Source organism: Eurosta solidaginis, chromosome 1 (assembly GCF_040869045.1).
Source record: "Eurosta solidaginis isolate ZX-2024a chromosome 1, ASM4086904v1, whole genome shotgun sequence".
NCBI classification, from domain to species: domain Eukaryota; kingdom Metazoa; phylum Arthropoda; class Insecta; order Diptera; family Tephritidae; genus Eurosta; species Eurosta solidaginis.
In genome coordinates, this window is record NC_090319.1 from 260,606,542 (window position 1) to 260,624,156 (window position 17,615).

Genomic DNA, 17,615 nt, shown 5'->3' on the forward strand with positions numbered 1-17,615 from the left:
TTTCCTCGTATTCTGAACAATGTTCGAAAAGTGGAAACCGGTTATGGGAGAAAAGTAGGTATTATGAATGTGAGGGAGAGGGAGATTTCTCTGCCATTTCATAGGAGTTTTTTCACTAGTTAAATTAAAGGGAATGTATAAAAATAGTTAAAGGAAATTGGTTCTTTTAAGAAAGAACACTTAATTGTACAAATTTGTGCTAAAATATGTATTTACATTCTACCACAATATCCTCACTGTTAATACAACAACAACCATAATATTCTTTATTTTAAGTCGAAAAGTATATTATAAGTAACGGAAGAGCTCTTCGTATATTTGATGCAGCCATCCAGAAATTGCGAAAGGATTTTTAAGAAGGCTTAGATAGATTTTGGCATATGATGAAAGACTAATTCAACTCGACTTGGCCGTCAGAAAATAGTTTTGCTGAATGAAAGCAGGCAACTCCGGCGGATTTGTGTTATCCCGCCCTCTTCTTCTTCTTATGCTCCACTGTTGATGTTGCTGTGGCACCAATTCATTACTCATTTCAGTGAATACCACATGAAATGCAATACTATGCATTGTTTATGTTTTATTTCTTAATTTCAAACAAATTCGCAACAATAAATAAACTTTTCTATTTTTTAAACAAAATAAGAAATGCGCAACGAAATTTCAATTGACAAAACAGCTGACTTCGAAAATTCGAAATTCCTATTCCCCAATTATTCTTCTCCCTAGGAGAAAAGAATTGGAGGAATTTTTCCGCGGGAATAAAAAAATCCGCGAGAACAAATTTCCGCGAGAATATTTAGAATTGGTGTGAATATATTTGTATTTCTGGCGACTCGGAAACAATTGTCACTATTTGTTTTAATTGACCTGCCCATTGTGAATAAAATACACAATGGGCCTGCTATTCGTATTTTGCACAATTCACAGCAGCCGTGTTTTTTAAAGCGCGGTATCCACATCGCAAGAAATGAAAAATTCCACACAAAAAACAATGAAGAAATACTTAAGAAAAATTACGTTTGCCAAGTAGTATCCATCTCTCAAGAACACGCATACGCTTTCTCCTACCTTTTTCTAAAGATTTTTTATCAAACTTTCACAGAGAAGCTCTGGTTCCGCTAAGAAATATATGTGCGACTCATTATATCTTGAGCAACGACCTTGTCAGAACACAGGCGGTTAAATACCAGGGATAACAAAAAACTGTTTCTATGAGTTCTTCAATGGAACTCGCAATTATATTTCAGCACAAGTTTTCTTTTTATCTTGTTTAAGATATTCTCTTTAACTTAAGTGAATTTTCAATTCGTATATGTTAATTTTAATAAATTCTCTTCTGATGCATTGCTGAATCTGATTTTCGTGTCTTACACAGTGGCGCCGCTTCACAGAGAACAGAGAGATAAAGAAAATGACAAAATTAGTTGGCTACTATTTTTTTCACAAAAGAAATACGTAGAAATTTTTCTTGGTCGTTTTCTTAAGGTGTGGCTGCCGCGCTTGACCGCTGAAATGCTCAAATAGAATTGCAAATTTCATTCAAAAAAACTCATAAATACAGTTTTCTGTTATCCCTGGCATTTAGCCGACTGTTTTGTTATTGTTGTAGCGATAAGGACAATCTTCGATGGCCTTGGGGAGTGTTATCGATATTAATGGTCCTTTGCCGAATTTAGATGCGGTAAGTTTCGGTACCAAGCCCGACCATCTCCGCAACGATTTGTTATGAACACATGCGACCTTCTTGGCCATACCATCCTCCCACCGCCTAGATCCATGAGGAGTTCGAGGTCGCCAGAGCCTCGGCTATTAATGAAACAGGATTCGCCACGGATAGGTGAGGTTGACAATTGGGTTTGGAGAAGCTATATATTGCGCTGGCAACCTGAAAGGGTTGCGCTACACAACCGCTTGAATCTGGTATTTTAGTCGCCTCTTACGTCATGCATACCTACCGCGGCCCGCTGGGGGTCCCGGCTGTATTCTTACGTGGTAGTTGCTTTAGAAATAATGAGACGAACATATATTTGTTGGTGAGACCAGGGCTCCAAAAAAAACTAAAAAAAAAGTAGCAGAAAGCGTATGAGTTTTCTTGAGAGGAATGGACAGTACTTGACAAACTTAATTTTTCTTGAGCGATTTTGTATGGACTTTTTGCTTTTCTTTTTATGCGGATCCTTAGCTTTAACTTTATACTATATACATTAGGCCGGGTCGATTTGTGGGGAGGCAAAAAAATCGCCCATTGCTCTGTGAAAATCATATTCTAGGGATCAAAATAAGAAACTTTGCTGAAGGAACCATACCTCTAAAACGAATTCTGATGTCCCCCCTTTGGTCGAACTTGCAAATTTTTTAAAAATCCCACTTTGAAATGCCCATGTTTTTATACTCAGTTGAGCAGAGCTCACAGAGTATAATAACTTTGATTGGATGTTTTGTTGTTGTTGTTGTAGCGATAGAGGGGAGCAACCCGAAGGCTTTGGGGAGTGTTATCGATGTGATGGTCCTTTGCCGGATACAGATCCGGTACGCTCCGGTACCACAGCACCATCAAGGTGCTAACCCGACCATCTCGGGAACGATTTATGTGGCCACATTAAACCTTCAGGCCATTCTCCCCTCTCAACCCCCAAGTTCCATGAGGAGCTTGGGGTCGCCAGAGCCTCGTCTGTTAGTGAAACAGGATTCGCCGCAGATAGGTGAGGTTGACAATTGGGTTTGGAGAAGCTATATATTGCGCTGGCAACCTGAAGGGTTGCGCTACACAGCCCCTTGAATCTGGTATTTTAGTCGCCTCTTACGACAGGCATACCTACCGCGGGTATATTCTGATCCCCTAATCCGCTGGGGTACTTTGATTGGATAACGGTTGGTTGTACACGTATAAAGGAATCGATATAGATATAGACTTCCATATATCAAAATCATCAGTATCGAAAAAAAATTTGATTGGGCCATGTCCGTCCGTCCGTTAACACGATAACTTGAGCAAATTTTGAGGTATCTTGACGAAATTTGGTATGTAGGTTCCTGGGCACTCATCTCAGATCGGTATTTAAAATGAACGATATCGGACTATAACCACGCGCACTTTTTCGATATCGAAAATTTCGAAAAATTGAAAAAGTGCGATAATTCATTACCAAAGACGGATAAAGCGATGAAACTTGGTAGGTGGGTTGAACTTATGACGCAGAATAGAAAATAAGTAAAATTTTGGACAATGGGCGTGGCACCGCCCACTTTTAAAAGAAGGTAATTTAGAAGTTTTGCAAGCTGTAATTTGGCAGTAGTTGAAGATATCATGATGAAATTTGGCAGGAACGTTACTCCTATTACTATATGTATGCCTAATAAAAATTAGCAAAATCGGAGAACGACCACGCCCACTTTAAAAAAAAATTTTTTTAAAGTGAAATTTTTACAAAAAATTTAATATCTTTACAGTATATAAGTAAATTATGTCAACATTCAATTCCAGTAATGATATGGTGCAACAAAATACAAAAACAAAAGAAAATTTCAAAATGGGCGTGGCTCCGCCCTTTTTCATTTGATTTGTCTAGGATACATTTAATGCCATAAGTCGAACAAATATTTACCAATCCTTGTGAAAGTTGGTAGGCGCTTAGATTCTAGAACAATAACTGTTTTCTGTGAAAAAGGGCGAAATCGGTTGAAGCCACGCCCAGTTTTTATACACAGTAGATCATCTGTCCTTCCGCTCGGCCGTTAACACGATAACTTGAGCAAAAATTGATATATCTTTACTAAACTCAGTTCACATAATTATCTGAACACACTTTGTATTGGTATAAAAAATGGCCGAAATCCGACTATGACCACGCCCACATTTTCGATTTCGAAAATTACGAAAAATGAAAAAAATGCCATAATTATATACCAAATACGAAAAAAGGGATGAAACATGGTAATTGCATTGGTTTATTGACGCAAAATATGACTAGAAAAAAACTTTGTAAAACGGGTGTGACACCTACCATATTAAGTAGAAGAAAATGAAAAAGTTCTGCAGGGCGCCCATGGAATCATGGCAGGAATACTGTTCGTGGTATTACATATATAAATAAATTAGCGGTACCCGACAGATGATGTTCTGGGTCACCCTGGTCCACATTTTGGTCGAAATCTCGAAAACGCCTTCACATATACAACTACCACAACTCCCTTTTAAAATTCTTATTAATACCTATAATTTGACACCCATATTGTACAAACAAATTATAGAGTCACCCCTGGTCCACCTTTATGGCGATATATCGAAAAGGTGTCCCACCCATAGATCTAAGGCCCACTCCCTTTTAAAACACTCATTAGCACCTTGCGTTTGACACCCATATTGTACAAATGCATTCTAGAGTCACCCCTGGACCACCTTTATAACGATATCCCGAAAAGGCGTCCACCTATAGAACTAAGGCACACTCCCTTTTAAAATGCTCATTAACACCTTTCATTTGATACCCATATCGTACAAACAAATTCTAGAGTCACCCCTGGTCCACCTTTATGGCGATATCTCGAAAAGGCGTCCACCTATAGAACTAAGGCCCACACCCTTTTAAAATACTCATTAACACCTTTTCATTTGATACCCATATCGTACACAAAAATTCTAGAGTCACCCCTGGCCCACCTTTATGGCGATATCTCGAAAGGGCGTCCACCCATAGAACTAAGGCCCACTCCCTTTTAAAATACTCATTAACACCTTTCGTTTGATACCCATATTGTATAAACGCATTCTAGAGTCATCCCTGGTCCACCTTTAAGGCGATATCTCGAAAAGGCGTCCATCTATAAAGCTAAGGCCCACTCCCTTTTAAAATACTCATTAACACCTTTCATTTGATACCCATGTCGTACAAACAAATTCTAGAGTCACCCCTGGTCCACCTTTATGGCGATATCTCGAAAATGCGTCCACCTATAGAACTAAGGCCCACTCCCTTTTAAAATACTCATTAACACCTTTCATTTGATACCCATATCGTACAAACAAATTCTAGAGTCACCCCTGGTCCACCTTTATGGCGATATCTCGAAAAGGCGTCCACCCATATAACTAAGGCCCACTCCCTTTTAAAATACTCATTAACACCTTTCATTTGATACCCATGTCGTACAAACAAATTCTAGAGTCACCCCTGGTCCACCTTTATGGCGATATCTCGAAAATGCGTCCACCTATAGAACTAAGGCCCACTCCCTTTTAAAATACTCATTAACACCTTTCATATGATACCCATATCGTACAAACAAATTCCAGAGTCACCCCTGGTCCACCTTTATGGCGATATCTCGAAAAGCCGTCCGCCTATAGAACTAAGGCCCACTCCCTTTTAAAATACTCATTAAAACCTTTCATTTGATAGCCATATCGTACAAACAAATTCTAGAGTCACCCCTGGTCCACCTTAATGCGATATTTTGAAAATGCGTCCACCTATAGAACTGAGGCCAACGCTCTTTTAAAAATTCATTAACACCTTTCTTTTGATACCCATATCGTACAAACAACACATTACCCTAGGTTCATTTTCCTACGTGGTGATTTTCCCTTATTTTGTCTCCATAGCTCTCAACTGAGTATGCAATGTTCGGTTACACCCGAACTTAGTCTTCCTTACTTGTTTCTTTTTGAAGTTTATTTTTCTCTTTAGAAATTTATTTAGTCAGAACATATGTAAATGAAAAAATGAATTAAACTTAGTAATAGAAAAGAAATTAAAAAAAATTATTAGAAATTAGCGTTTTTACAACCCCCTTTTAAAACCAAGGCATCACTGTGATGCATTTGCATGTCGTAAACATAGTTGTGTGGGTTTTTTATTCAACCGTTTTAAAAAATGAAGGTATCACTGTGATACAATTGCAGATCGTAAAATTGCTTGTGTTGTGTTTTTTAAGCCACCACAAGACACAGCAGGTAGAATTGAAATTGCCCCTACCCAAAAGTTCGGCCCAAAGGGGGTGACATAAGAATTCGTTTTAGAGGTACGGTTCCTTCGGTAAAGTTTCTTATTTTGATCCCTAGAATACGATTTTCACAGAGCAATGAGCGATTGTTAATATACATATATTTTTTTTATTAAACATGTTCTAGTTAAATTTGAATCAAAACTCACCAGTGTGATAACGGGTCACATCCAATTGATCGAATACACGATTCGCTTTCCACCACCAATGATGTTTTGTTTGTGTAAATTTTGCTTCTCTATAGTGTCCATATAGATCGGGATACAATGCATTATTGCATTTACGTATTATTGCTCTGTTGATAAAGAATGGTATAAAATAACTAAGAAAATTATAAAAATAAAAAAAAATAAAAATGTTTATCTCTTAAGAAAGAAAAATACTCGAAACTCACTGATCTTTTTTCATATCACGCGGACAATCATTGGGATCAACACCAGGAAATTCATTTGGATGTGTTTGTATCGAGTAAGGATAAAATATCTGTTGGGGAAATAACGTGAAAAATTCTTTGCTTCTTATATAGAATTAAATATGTTCGAGTACCTGTATGACCTTACAAAAATCGATTGTTTGCACCAAATCGTTGATATCATCATCGTAATAATCATGCGAGAATATCAATAAAGTCTTGGATATATCTTTAGCCTGTGCCAGGCTAACGATCAAATGGCGTAGATAGGTTATACGTGTATGCACCTGAGTTGAAAAAAATAGTAAGAAAGTAGGTACTTTATGCAACTAATCATTCGTTTTCATTTTCAACCTTTCAAAATGGATATTTTAGGTTCGTAAGTCACAATGTATCAGAGAAATACTTAAGATTCATTTTTGCCTTTATTTTAAACAAGATTTTATGTATCTGTATAAAAGGAGATAACCCCAGCTTTGTTACTGCATATCGATTTTGGAACTGAAGCTTGTTTCTAGGGATCGGCCTCCGTAATATCGCCTTTGACGAGCCACGTTCCAAGAAAATATTTTAAGCAATTCTAGACAAATAAAATTGGAAATGTATAGTTGTTGGCTGGAGGAACTACCCATTGAAAACTAATGGGGGGTAGGGGAAACCCGCCATGGTGGACAGTTGCGAACTCAGAGCTTCCTGTAGGCTGCACAAAATGAGGAAAGTTTCTGGAAATGTGTAATGAGTTCATGAGGCATAAGGGATTCTGCTTAGTCTTCTACTTGAAGCGATGAAGACACTCTCCGAAGGTTTTGTGGAGTGATGTATCTTTGAACGATTTTCCGTCATCCATTGTCAAATTTGGTTTGAAGACAAACAGGTTTCGTCGTTGCGCCATCATAAGTGTCATTTTTCGAATGACCAAACTAAATTTGGAAAGAGACAAAATGCATCGTATGTCGTCGGGTTATCGGTTTATAATCAGCTTCAACGAAAAATTACACTGATGATGGCGCAACGCCGAACCCGGTTTGTCTCCAAACCAAATTTGACAAGGGATGACGCAAAATCGTTCCGATATACATCGTTTATCCAACCTCTCGGAAAATCTACGAAAAAAAATGGGGCATGATTTAATATGACCACGTTAATCTTCTAGGATGTTGTTGTTGTTGTTGTAGCAATGCTTCGCCCCACCTAACAGCCGCGACCGATCACAAATTGGCATCAATATCCTCTAACGGGAGTCCAAGGAAACTTGCTGTTTCAGCAGGGGTGGACCATAAGGAAAGGGGTGTTAGAGGCGTTTGTTCCACATTACAATTAAAGAGATGGTTGGTGTCATGTGGGGACATATTGCAAGCGGGGCATACATTTTGTATGTCGGGGTTGATTCTGGATAGGTAAGAGTTTAACCTGTTACAGTATCCAGAACGAAGTTGAGCAAGAGAGACACGCGTTTCTCTGGGGAGTATGCGTTCCTCTTCCGCGAGTTTTGGATACGTTTCATTGAGTACTGTATTCACCGAGCAATTCCCGGCATAAAGGTCCGACGCCTGTTTATGGAGTTCACCAAGGACCTGCTTGTGTTTTTTCGCTTCATACGCCTGGGTTCTCAGGTGCCGTATTTCCTCAAAGTGCTTACGGAGATGACTCCTTAAGCCCTTAGACGGTGCTGGTTCATCAATCAGATGTCTGTTGGGATGCTCAGGTTTCTGGGTATGGGGGATGGGGAGTATTCTCGCCTCATTATGCAGATGGTGTTCTGGGGACATAAGAAGACAGCCCGTGGCAATTCTGAGAGCAGTATTTTGGCAGGCCTGTAGCTTCCTCCAGTGGGTAATTTTTAGGCTTGGCGACCATATGGGTGACGCGTAGCACGTAATCGGCTGGCTAATTGCTTTGTATGTAGTCATGAGCGTTTCTTTATCTTTTCCCCAGGTACTGCCAGCGATAGATTTGAGGATTTTTTTACGGCTCTGAATTCTCGGAACAATTGCGGCTGCGTGCTCACCAAAATGTAGATCCTGATCAAACGTCACACCCAAGATTTTGGGGTGTAGGAGAGTCGGTATCGTAGTGCCATCGACGTGGATGTTCAAAATGGTCGACAGTTGGGACGTCCATGTTGTAAATAAACAATCTAGGATGTCCTACTCCCCTCCTTCTGTGAGGGATGCCAGAGCCTCGACTGCCATATATGTGTAAGAAACTCCTATTTTTAACAAGGTGAAGTTGACGACAACTGGGTTGAAGGAGCTATATATTGAGCGGGCAACCCGTAAAGGGTCTGCACTATAAAATCCCATGCATCCTCTGAAGGCTGGATGATATAGTTCCTGCGTTGCTTCAAATATTTTTGGCGGCTTCCTGCTGGCTTCTATTTATGACAACACAAAGCAGGGAAAATCTCTTGCGTCTCTCCAGGGGATTTTAGATCAATCAAGCTGGAACGCCCGTTAGAGTATTACGTCAGGAAGAGTATCCCTATAGAGCATTTTTTGGCATTTTAACATGCCTACTGTAGTGGAAGGTCTACACCAACGGCACTTCATTCTGTAGGAAACTGATAAAGGGGCCAACGAACACAAATGCTTTTATTGGCATAGAAAAAGACTTCGACGATGTACTACCTATACTACTATGCTATTGAACGGGCCCTAGTAGCACTGGGAGTCGAATCGAATCTAGTAGAATTTATCAGCAGATTGCTGAGTGACAGAACGTTTACAGCGGAGTGGGACAGGCCATATCCCCGGAGAGAGGTGAAAAAGAATATGCCTCTCGGGGTGTGCTTTCTTCCCTTCTTTGAATCGTAGCTGGGAACGACCAGCTTCACGACCCAAAGGATATAGATTGAGATGTGATGGCCTATGATGATGACCTGGTAATTACTGTCAAGGGGGAATTTCTGGAAACACAGGTGGGTTCTTTACAAGGGCACATCGGTGTCGTGGCCATGAAGCTGGTTCTCTTTTAGTCCCTATATCATCTCTGTCATCCTCATCAAAATTAGCGCCTAACCGTCTAGACTTACTTTGGCTTTTATATAGCAAGTAATGCCCTTAGACTAAGTCCATTGGGATTACTCGTGCTGCAAATGTTATGGAAAGGTAGTGTGGGGTACAGCGCAAGGCTTCGGTTGTATATTGGAACGATTTTCCGTCATCCGTTTTCAAATTTGCTTTCGAGAAAACCAGTTTCGGCGTTGTGCGATCATCAGTGTCGATTTTCGTTCTGATCTATTGTTGTCGTTTGTCTTGTATTTATAGGTTGTAGGTACATGAGCAGGTATTGTCAAAATGGATGTTTTTGTATATTTAAGTGTATGTGCTGTGTGTTCATTCAGAAGAGGGTGGTTTTTACTAATCGATTTGTTTGGCTGGCTGAGGCAGGTAAAAGTTAGTAATTCTAGTCGTTTGACCTTCTTTGTTGGTTTGGTGCGTTTATTTGTTGTTGTGTGTTTGTCTGTTGTACCTGTGTGATTACTTTGTATCGTGTAAACAAGTTTAAAAGGCTCAAATATTGTGTCAGCAATTGTGTTTATCTGTTCGTTTATTATTCTATAGTCGAATGTTTTCTGTTTGTAGATTTCCATGTTTTCGAGTACGTTCAGACGTCGGCCTTTTGATTGTATGTGAAGGACCCTGACTGTTTTATTACTGTTTGCTGGGGAACATTCATTTTCGGTTATCATAAACTGCTGAATCTGATTTCCGACCACCTTTGACTTTAACCCCGACATTTGACTTACAATAGAACCGTAAACAACCATGTAAAATTTAGTTTAGAAGTAAATAGGTTTTGTTATTGCGATCGAAAAGTATCACTAAAGATGGCTTAATGCACAAACCTGTTTGTCTTCAATACAAAGTTCGACAAGGTATGACAGAAAATCGGCCTGTTGGAGCATCAAATAAACAACTTACCTGTACTACAATTATCACAGAATCATTTTGCAATGGGCCAAATGTGTCCTCGTTTAAAACTATTTGTAGTTCGTTATATTTGGCGATTTGTTGTTTTATTTCCGATATATTTGGCGGATGATAATAATCCGTATATGAGGCATTATATTTACCAGTACTGGAGTTGTTATGTAACACTAAATTTGTGTGCGCAAAATAAAAAATATTGAATAATGAAAAGTAAGTAAGTAAATTAAAATAAAATAGGGGGACTCATGATAGCATATAAACTTATAAGGTGTAAAATTATATCCATTTACACACGCTGTTATATGAACGCACCTAGTAATACTCTTGATAAACTTGATTGTTTATCAGCTGTTTTATTGCCGAACAACATTTTTTGATTGTTATACAAATTAAAAAATGCCAAGACTAAGTGAAAAATCAAAACTAAAACGCCTTTACTTGCTGATGTTGGAGATTTTTGATGAAAATGCCGTCTGTAATGTCTGCAAGGTTGCATTCCTTTGAGTTTACCGGATTTACACAATGAAATGTGCGCGTAAATTTATACAAATTGTGTAAATGATTTTTCATACAAAATTTGACAGCTCGTGCGTAAACTAGATAAATTTATACGTTTACACACTTTATAAGGCATTTATACGGTTACATGAGTCCCCCTAATGTGTTTGCTTACAATGCGCCGCTATTGTATGATTTCTAGATTTAGGCGTTAAAAACTTATGGAGAACAGATGGCACCATTGCGAGCATCGCATCGATCGAATCATTGGCTGGTTCACTCAACATAGATATTTCATGGGAATCAGCTGATGATGCGTATTAGAAATAGAAATAAATATGTATTCCAATTTAAATTTTTATTGTAATAGTTTGTAACCCATTTCAAATCATACTTACTGTAATTGAAAACGTGCAGCTGCATTAAAACAAATACAATAAATGCAACACAAATTATGGCACGTATGTAGTACGTATTCCTTTTACGATGCATGAATCCTGTGTTCGGCAGCGGTATCGGTATTTTTCGAACTGTGAGGGGAATAGAATTAAGAGAAAAATATATAAAATCATGAGTGAAGCGCATCTTCGAAAATTTTTATATGTGACCTATTATTATAAGGACCTATTGTGCGAAAACAAGTTTTCGAGAAAAACGCGTTTAAAGTTTTTATTTAGCTTGACTCTGTGTGGCGGCCGGCCGTTGTGAATGAATTTTGTAATTAAAGTTTAAGTAACTCTCCGATAAGCTACAGTCTTGAATCTTGGAATATAGTTCAGAACCCGATGACAATGCATTAATAAGAAAAAAAAAACTCCGATATAGAAAACTGTTCCATTGGAAAGAGCGTTAAATTTGCTATAAGAATCACTCAAAAAGTGAACAACGGTATTTTCGCACAATAGGTCCCTTTAATGATTCCAGGTCACATATATTGGGAGGCTTATTATTCACATATGGGGTAGGGTAAACTGGGACACCTTTGTGTTTGACTTTGTGCTTATCGACATCAATTTAAAAAAAAAAAAATATAAATAAATGTAAGGCGCGATAACCTCCGAAGAGATCTAAGGCCGAGCTTCTCTTCCAATTTGCGTCGTGCTCCTCTTGATTTTCCCTACAAATTGGCCGGACGGGACCTACATGTTTTATGCCGACTCCGAACGGCATCTGCAAGGCAGATGAGTTTTCACTGAGAGCTTTTCATGGCAGAAATACACCCGGAGCGCTTGCCAAACACTGCCGAGGGGCGACCCCGCTTAGAAAAATTTTCTTCTAATTGAAAAACCTTATTTCTAAAATTTTGATGTTGCTTTGCCCGGGAGTTGAACCAAGGGCATACGGTGTGATAGGCGGAGCACGCTACCATCACACCACGGTGGCCGCCGCAATTTAAAAAAAGAGCAACAATTAATCAATAAAAAATGAATGTATATCAAGTACTCGGAAACTAGAAAACTAAAGTTTTGAAGTTAACTACAGCTCGCCAAGGAGCTGAAGTTAAACTACAAGAGAGGCAATTTTACCAGAAATGAAGCGTTACAGGCTTATTGTCAACAGCGAATGACTACCGTCGAGAGTTGAATTATGGAACAATTTATGGTAAGCCCTTGTCAAATTTGGTTTGGAGACAAGCCGGTTTCGGCGTTGTGTCGCTTTTCGAACGACCAAACCAAATTTGACCAGGCATGGCGGAAAATCGTTCTATATTACAACAACCATCCATCGGAAAATACACAAAACAAAATGAATAGACTATCGTCTAATTATCGGTTTGTTGTCGCCAAGTCATCGGCTTGTTATAGTGAAGTTTTATCTCGCCAATTTTTCTATAAATAATCAATAAATTTTTAATAAGAAATCGATACCTTTTTGATAACATATCGATATAATTTCGATAATTTTTCGACCACTTTATTTTTATTTTTCGATAATAAAGTGAATATTTTTCGCTGCCATATCAATCTCTTTAATAATAAATCGATAATTTTTCGATGCATATTTAGTTACATATCGATAGCACTTCCTAATGCCTATATGACACTTCTTTGTTATCGTGTATTTCTATACCTTTCATGAAAATGAAATGGTATATTAATTTCGTCACGAAACCGAAAATTGTAAGTCCTTAAAGGAAAATAGATAGACCCACCATTAAGTATACCGAAATAATCAGGTTGAAGAGCTGAGTTGTTTTAGCCATGTCCGTCTGTCCGTCTGTCCGTCTGTCCGTCTGTCTGTTTGTATGCAAACTAGTCCCTCAATTTTTGAGATATCTTGATAAAATTTGGTGAGCAGGTGTATTTGGGTGTCCGATTAGACATTTGTCGGAACCGACCGGATCGGACCACTATAGCATATATCCTCCATACAACCGATTTTTCAGAAAAAGAGGATTTTTGTAATATCTTACCCAATTTAACAGATTGAAGCTTCAAACTTCACCATATACTTTCGTATATTGAACATATTGTTGCCTGAAAAAATTTATGAGATCGGTCGTATATATAGTATATATCCCCCACAACCGACTGTTCAGATAAGGAACTTTTCGTAATTACTGCCCTATTTTAAGAGCTAGAGGCTTCAAATTTCAGCGAATGCTTACGTATATAGCATATGTTGTTGTCTGAAAAAATCATAAAGATCGGTGGTATATATAGTATATATATGGTGGTATATATAGTATATATATATAGTATATATATATATATATTTTCGCAAATTTTAGCCCCATTTTAACAGCTAGAAGCTTAAAATTTCACCGAATATTTACTTATATAGCATATGTTGTTGTCTGAAAAAATCATAGAGATCGGTTGTATATATAGTATATATCTCATACAACCGATTGTTCAGATAAGAAACTTTTCGCAATTTCTACTCCATTTTAACAGCTATAAGCTTCAAATTTCACCGATTGCTTACGTATATAGCATATATTGTTGTCTGAAAAAATCATAGAGATCGGTTCTATATATAGTATATATCTCATAAAACCGATTGTTCAGATAAGAAACTTTTCGCAATTTCTACCCCATTTTAACAGCTAGAAGCTTCAAATTTCACAAAATGCTTACGTATATAGCATATATTGTTGTCTGAAAAAATCATAGAGATCGGTCGTATATATATTATATACTTCATATAAACTGTCATTTTGACCCCTTTTTTACGGCTAGAATCTTCAAAATTCATCAAATTTCATCAAATAGTTACGTTTTCGTCATATATTTTTGAAATACGTGATTCGTAGTCATAGTTTTTACACGCAGACCACAAAAAACCTGAAACTTTGCATCCTCACACAAAGTACCTACCTGTTTTTATACCTTTCATGAAAATGAAATGGTATATTAATTTCGTCACGAAACCGAAAATTGTAAGTCCTTAAAGGAAAATAGATAGACCCACCATTAAGTATACCGAAATAATCAGGTTGAAGAGCTGAGTTGTTTTAGCCATGTCCGTCTGTCCGTCTGTCTGTTTGTATGCAAACTAGTCCCTCAATTTTTGAGATATCTTGATAAAATTTGGTGAGCAGGTGTATTTGGGTGTCCGATTAGACATTTGTCGGAACCGACCGGATCGGACCACTATAGCATATATCCTCCATACAACCGATTTTTCAGAAAAAGAGGATTTTTGTAATATCTTACCCAATTTAACAGATTGAAGCTTCAAACTTCACCATATACTTTCGTATATTGAACATATTGTTGCCTGAAAAAATTTATGAGATCGGTCGTATATATAGTATATATATGGTGGTATATATAGTATATATATGGTGGTATATATAGTATATATATATAGTATATATATATTTTCGCAAATTTTAGCCCCATTTTAACAGCTAGAAGCTTCAAATTTCACCGAATATTTACTTATATAGCATATATTGTTGTCTGAAAAAATCATAGAGATCGGTTGTATATATAGTATATATCTCATACAACCGATTGTTCAGATAAGAAACTTTTCGCAATTTCTACCCCATTTTAACAGTTATAAGCTTCAAATTTCACCGATTGCTTACGTATATAGCATATATTGTTGTCTGAAAAAATCATAGAGATCGGTTGTATATATAGTATATATCTCATACAACCGATTGTTCAGATAAGAAACTTTTCGCAATTTCTACCCCATTTTAACAGCTATAAGCTTCAAATTTCACTGATTGCTTAGGTATATAGCATATATTGTTGTCTGAAAAAATCATAGAGATCGGTTCTATATATAGTATATATCTCATACAACCGATTGTTCAGATAAGAAACTTTTCGCAATTTCTACCCCATTTTAACAGCTAGAAGCTTCAAATTTCACCAACTGCTTACGTGTATAGCATATATTGATGTCTGAAAAAATCATTGAGATCGGTGATATACATAGTATATATCTCATACAACCGATTGTTCAGATAAGAAACTTTGCGCAATTTCTGCCCCGTTTTAACAGTTAGAAGCTTCAAATTTCACAAAATGCTTTCGTATATAGCATATATTGTTGTCTGAAAAAATCATAGAGATCGGTGGTATATATATTATATACTTCATATAAACTGTCATATTGACCCCTTTTTTACGGCTAGAAGCTTCAAGATTCATCAAATTTTCTTCAAATAGTTACGTTTACGTCATATATTTTTGAAATACGTGATTCGTAGCCATAGTTTTTACATGCAGACCACAAAAAACGTGAAGCTTTGCATCCTCACACAGATTACCTACCTATTTTTTATTTTATATTTATCTTAAAAATCGTTTAGATATGTTCAAATTTCACCAAATGCTTACGTGTATAGCATATATTGTTGTCTGAGAAAATCATAGATACCGGTGGTATATATAGTATATATCCCATACAACCGATTGTTCAGATAAGAAACTTTGCGCAATTTCTTCCCCATTTTAACAGTTATAAGCTTCAAATTTCACCGATTGCTACGTATATAGTATGTATTGTTGTGTCAAAAAATCATAGAGATCGGTGATATATATAATATATATATGATGGTATATATAGTATATATATATAGTATATATATATTTTTTTTACGATTTCGGCCCCATTTTAACAGCTAGAAATTTCAAATTTCACCAACTGCTTACGTGTATAGCATATATTGATGTCTGAAAAAATCATTGAGATCGGTGGTACACATAGTATATATCTTATACAACCGATTGTTCAGATAAGAAACTTTGCGCAATTTCTGCCCCGTTTTAACAGTTAGAAGCTTCAAATTTCACAAAATGCTTACATATATAGCATATATTGTTGTCTGAAAAAATCATAGAGATCGGTCGTATATATATTATATACTTCATATAAACTGTCATTTTGACCCCTTTTTTACGGCTAGAATCTTCAAAATTCATCAAATTTCATCAAATAGTTACGTTTTCGTCATATATTTTTGAAATATGTGATTCGTAGTCATAGTTTTTACACGCAGACCACAAAAAACCTGAAACTTTGCATCCTCACACAAAGTACCTACCCGTTTTTTATTTTATATTTATCTTAAAAATCTTTAAGGTATGTAGATCTGTTCACTATATATTTCTTATCTTATACATCCGATTATTCGGAGATTACGAACGGGATAAGATTATTGTTCAGCCCCATTCATGAAAGGTATGAAATTTTCGGCACAGCCGAAGACAGTCCCGTTCTTACTTGTTTTTTTGTATTTTATCTTCAATTTTTTGTCGCACTCCTTCCCAATACGGCTTCAGTACTGGTGTAAGTGTGTGAACTATATTTCAAAAAACTAACGAAATACAAGGAAAATACAATCTAAAAAACAACGAGCCAGTTTGTATTTCGATAGGTTTTTTTGACATTCGGCCGTTTTTTCATTATTTTTTTCTGACACATGAAAATTTTATTTTTAGTTTGAAAATTTGGTGCATAAAAACACAATTAAAATCAACTTTCTTGTGAAAAAATGTGAACCATTAGAGACTGAAATAAATTTCGCATGTTATTTGCATTGTTTTTATTGCTAAAAGTGTTAATGTAAAAACAAAATGTAAAACATAAATAAAAACATGTCAAACTCACTAATTTTGGGGGAATAGTGGTCTCGCTTTTTCATGATAGAAATTGTTTTTGTGTTTAGATGTTCCGATAAAGTTTCGTCAGTTTTTTTTGGTTGGAATCTAAGCAAAAATAAAGTAGTGTCATATATGCGTCAATAAATTCGATAAATTTTCGATAACAAACCGACAACTCGTCAATAAAAAATCAGTAACTCCTAGATAAACGCTTTTATCGATAGCAAATCGTACGGTCAATTTGGAAATCATTCCTCTTAACCTATTTTTAATGCAAATTAATGTTAAAAAAACAAAATCATAACAAATGAAAATTTTCAAATCTTTACACTCACCTCTCATTTTTGCAGCAGTGGGCTTTCCAGTTCCTCCTGCTTCTAGCTGCAATTACTATATCCAATTCAAAGATCATTCGTGTCGCTGCAGCATTCTGATGAACAAATATTTTTAGATGCAAGAAAAGAAAGACAAAGAGATGATTGATTTGTTATTGCGAAATTTTAAATGTGCGATTATTTGTAACAATATGGAGTAAACTCGAACTATTCTTTCAGTCAAAAGCTGATAGCGTTTAAAATATTTTGAAGTTTGCCTGACAAATAAATTCGAATAATTGAATTCATGCCGGAACGATGCAAGGCGGCAGCACGGAACAGCTGCTTATAAAATTTATTTATTATTTGATACATCAACTTCCGGCGT

General features: G+C 36.7%; 1 protein-coding gene across 30 annotated transcripts in view; it reads right to left on the bottom strand.

Annotated features, from left to right (window-relative positions):
* Mgat2 (alpha-1,6-mannosyl-glycoprotein 2-beta-N-acetylglucosaminyltransferase) overlaps positions 1–17,615 on the bottom strand; it is a 124,731-nt gene that overhangs the window by 88,709 nt on the left and 18,407 nt on the right. For 23 of the 30 annotated variants that reach the window (XM_067760606.1, XM_067760602.1, XM_067760600.1 and 20 more), the window contains 7 exons: positions 17,249–17,343; positions 11,244–11,375; positions 11,021–11,152; positions 10,339–10,514; positions 6,550–6,702; positions 6,398–6,486; positions 6,153–6,325 (listed from right to left, as the gene is read on the bottom strand). In XM_067760606.1, the coding sequence (XP_067616707.1) occupies positions 6,153–6,325; positions 6,398–6,486; positions 6,550–6,702; positions 10,339–10,514; positions 11,021–11,152; positions 11,244–11,375; positions 17,249–17,255 (862 nt within the window). In that variant the 5' untranslated portion in view covers positions 17,256–17,343. Of the gene's footprint in view, positions 1–6,152; positions 6,326–6,397; positions 6,487–6,549; positions 6,703–10,338; positions 10,515–11,020; positions 11,153–11,243; positions 11,376–16,920; positions 17,019–17,082; positions 17,177–17,248; positions 17,344–17,615 lie in introns of those variants that run through there. The other 7 variants (XM_067760582.1, XM_067760581.1, XM_067760584.1 and 4 more) reach the window with 2 other exon arrangements.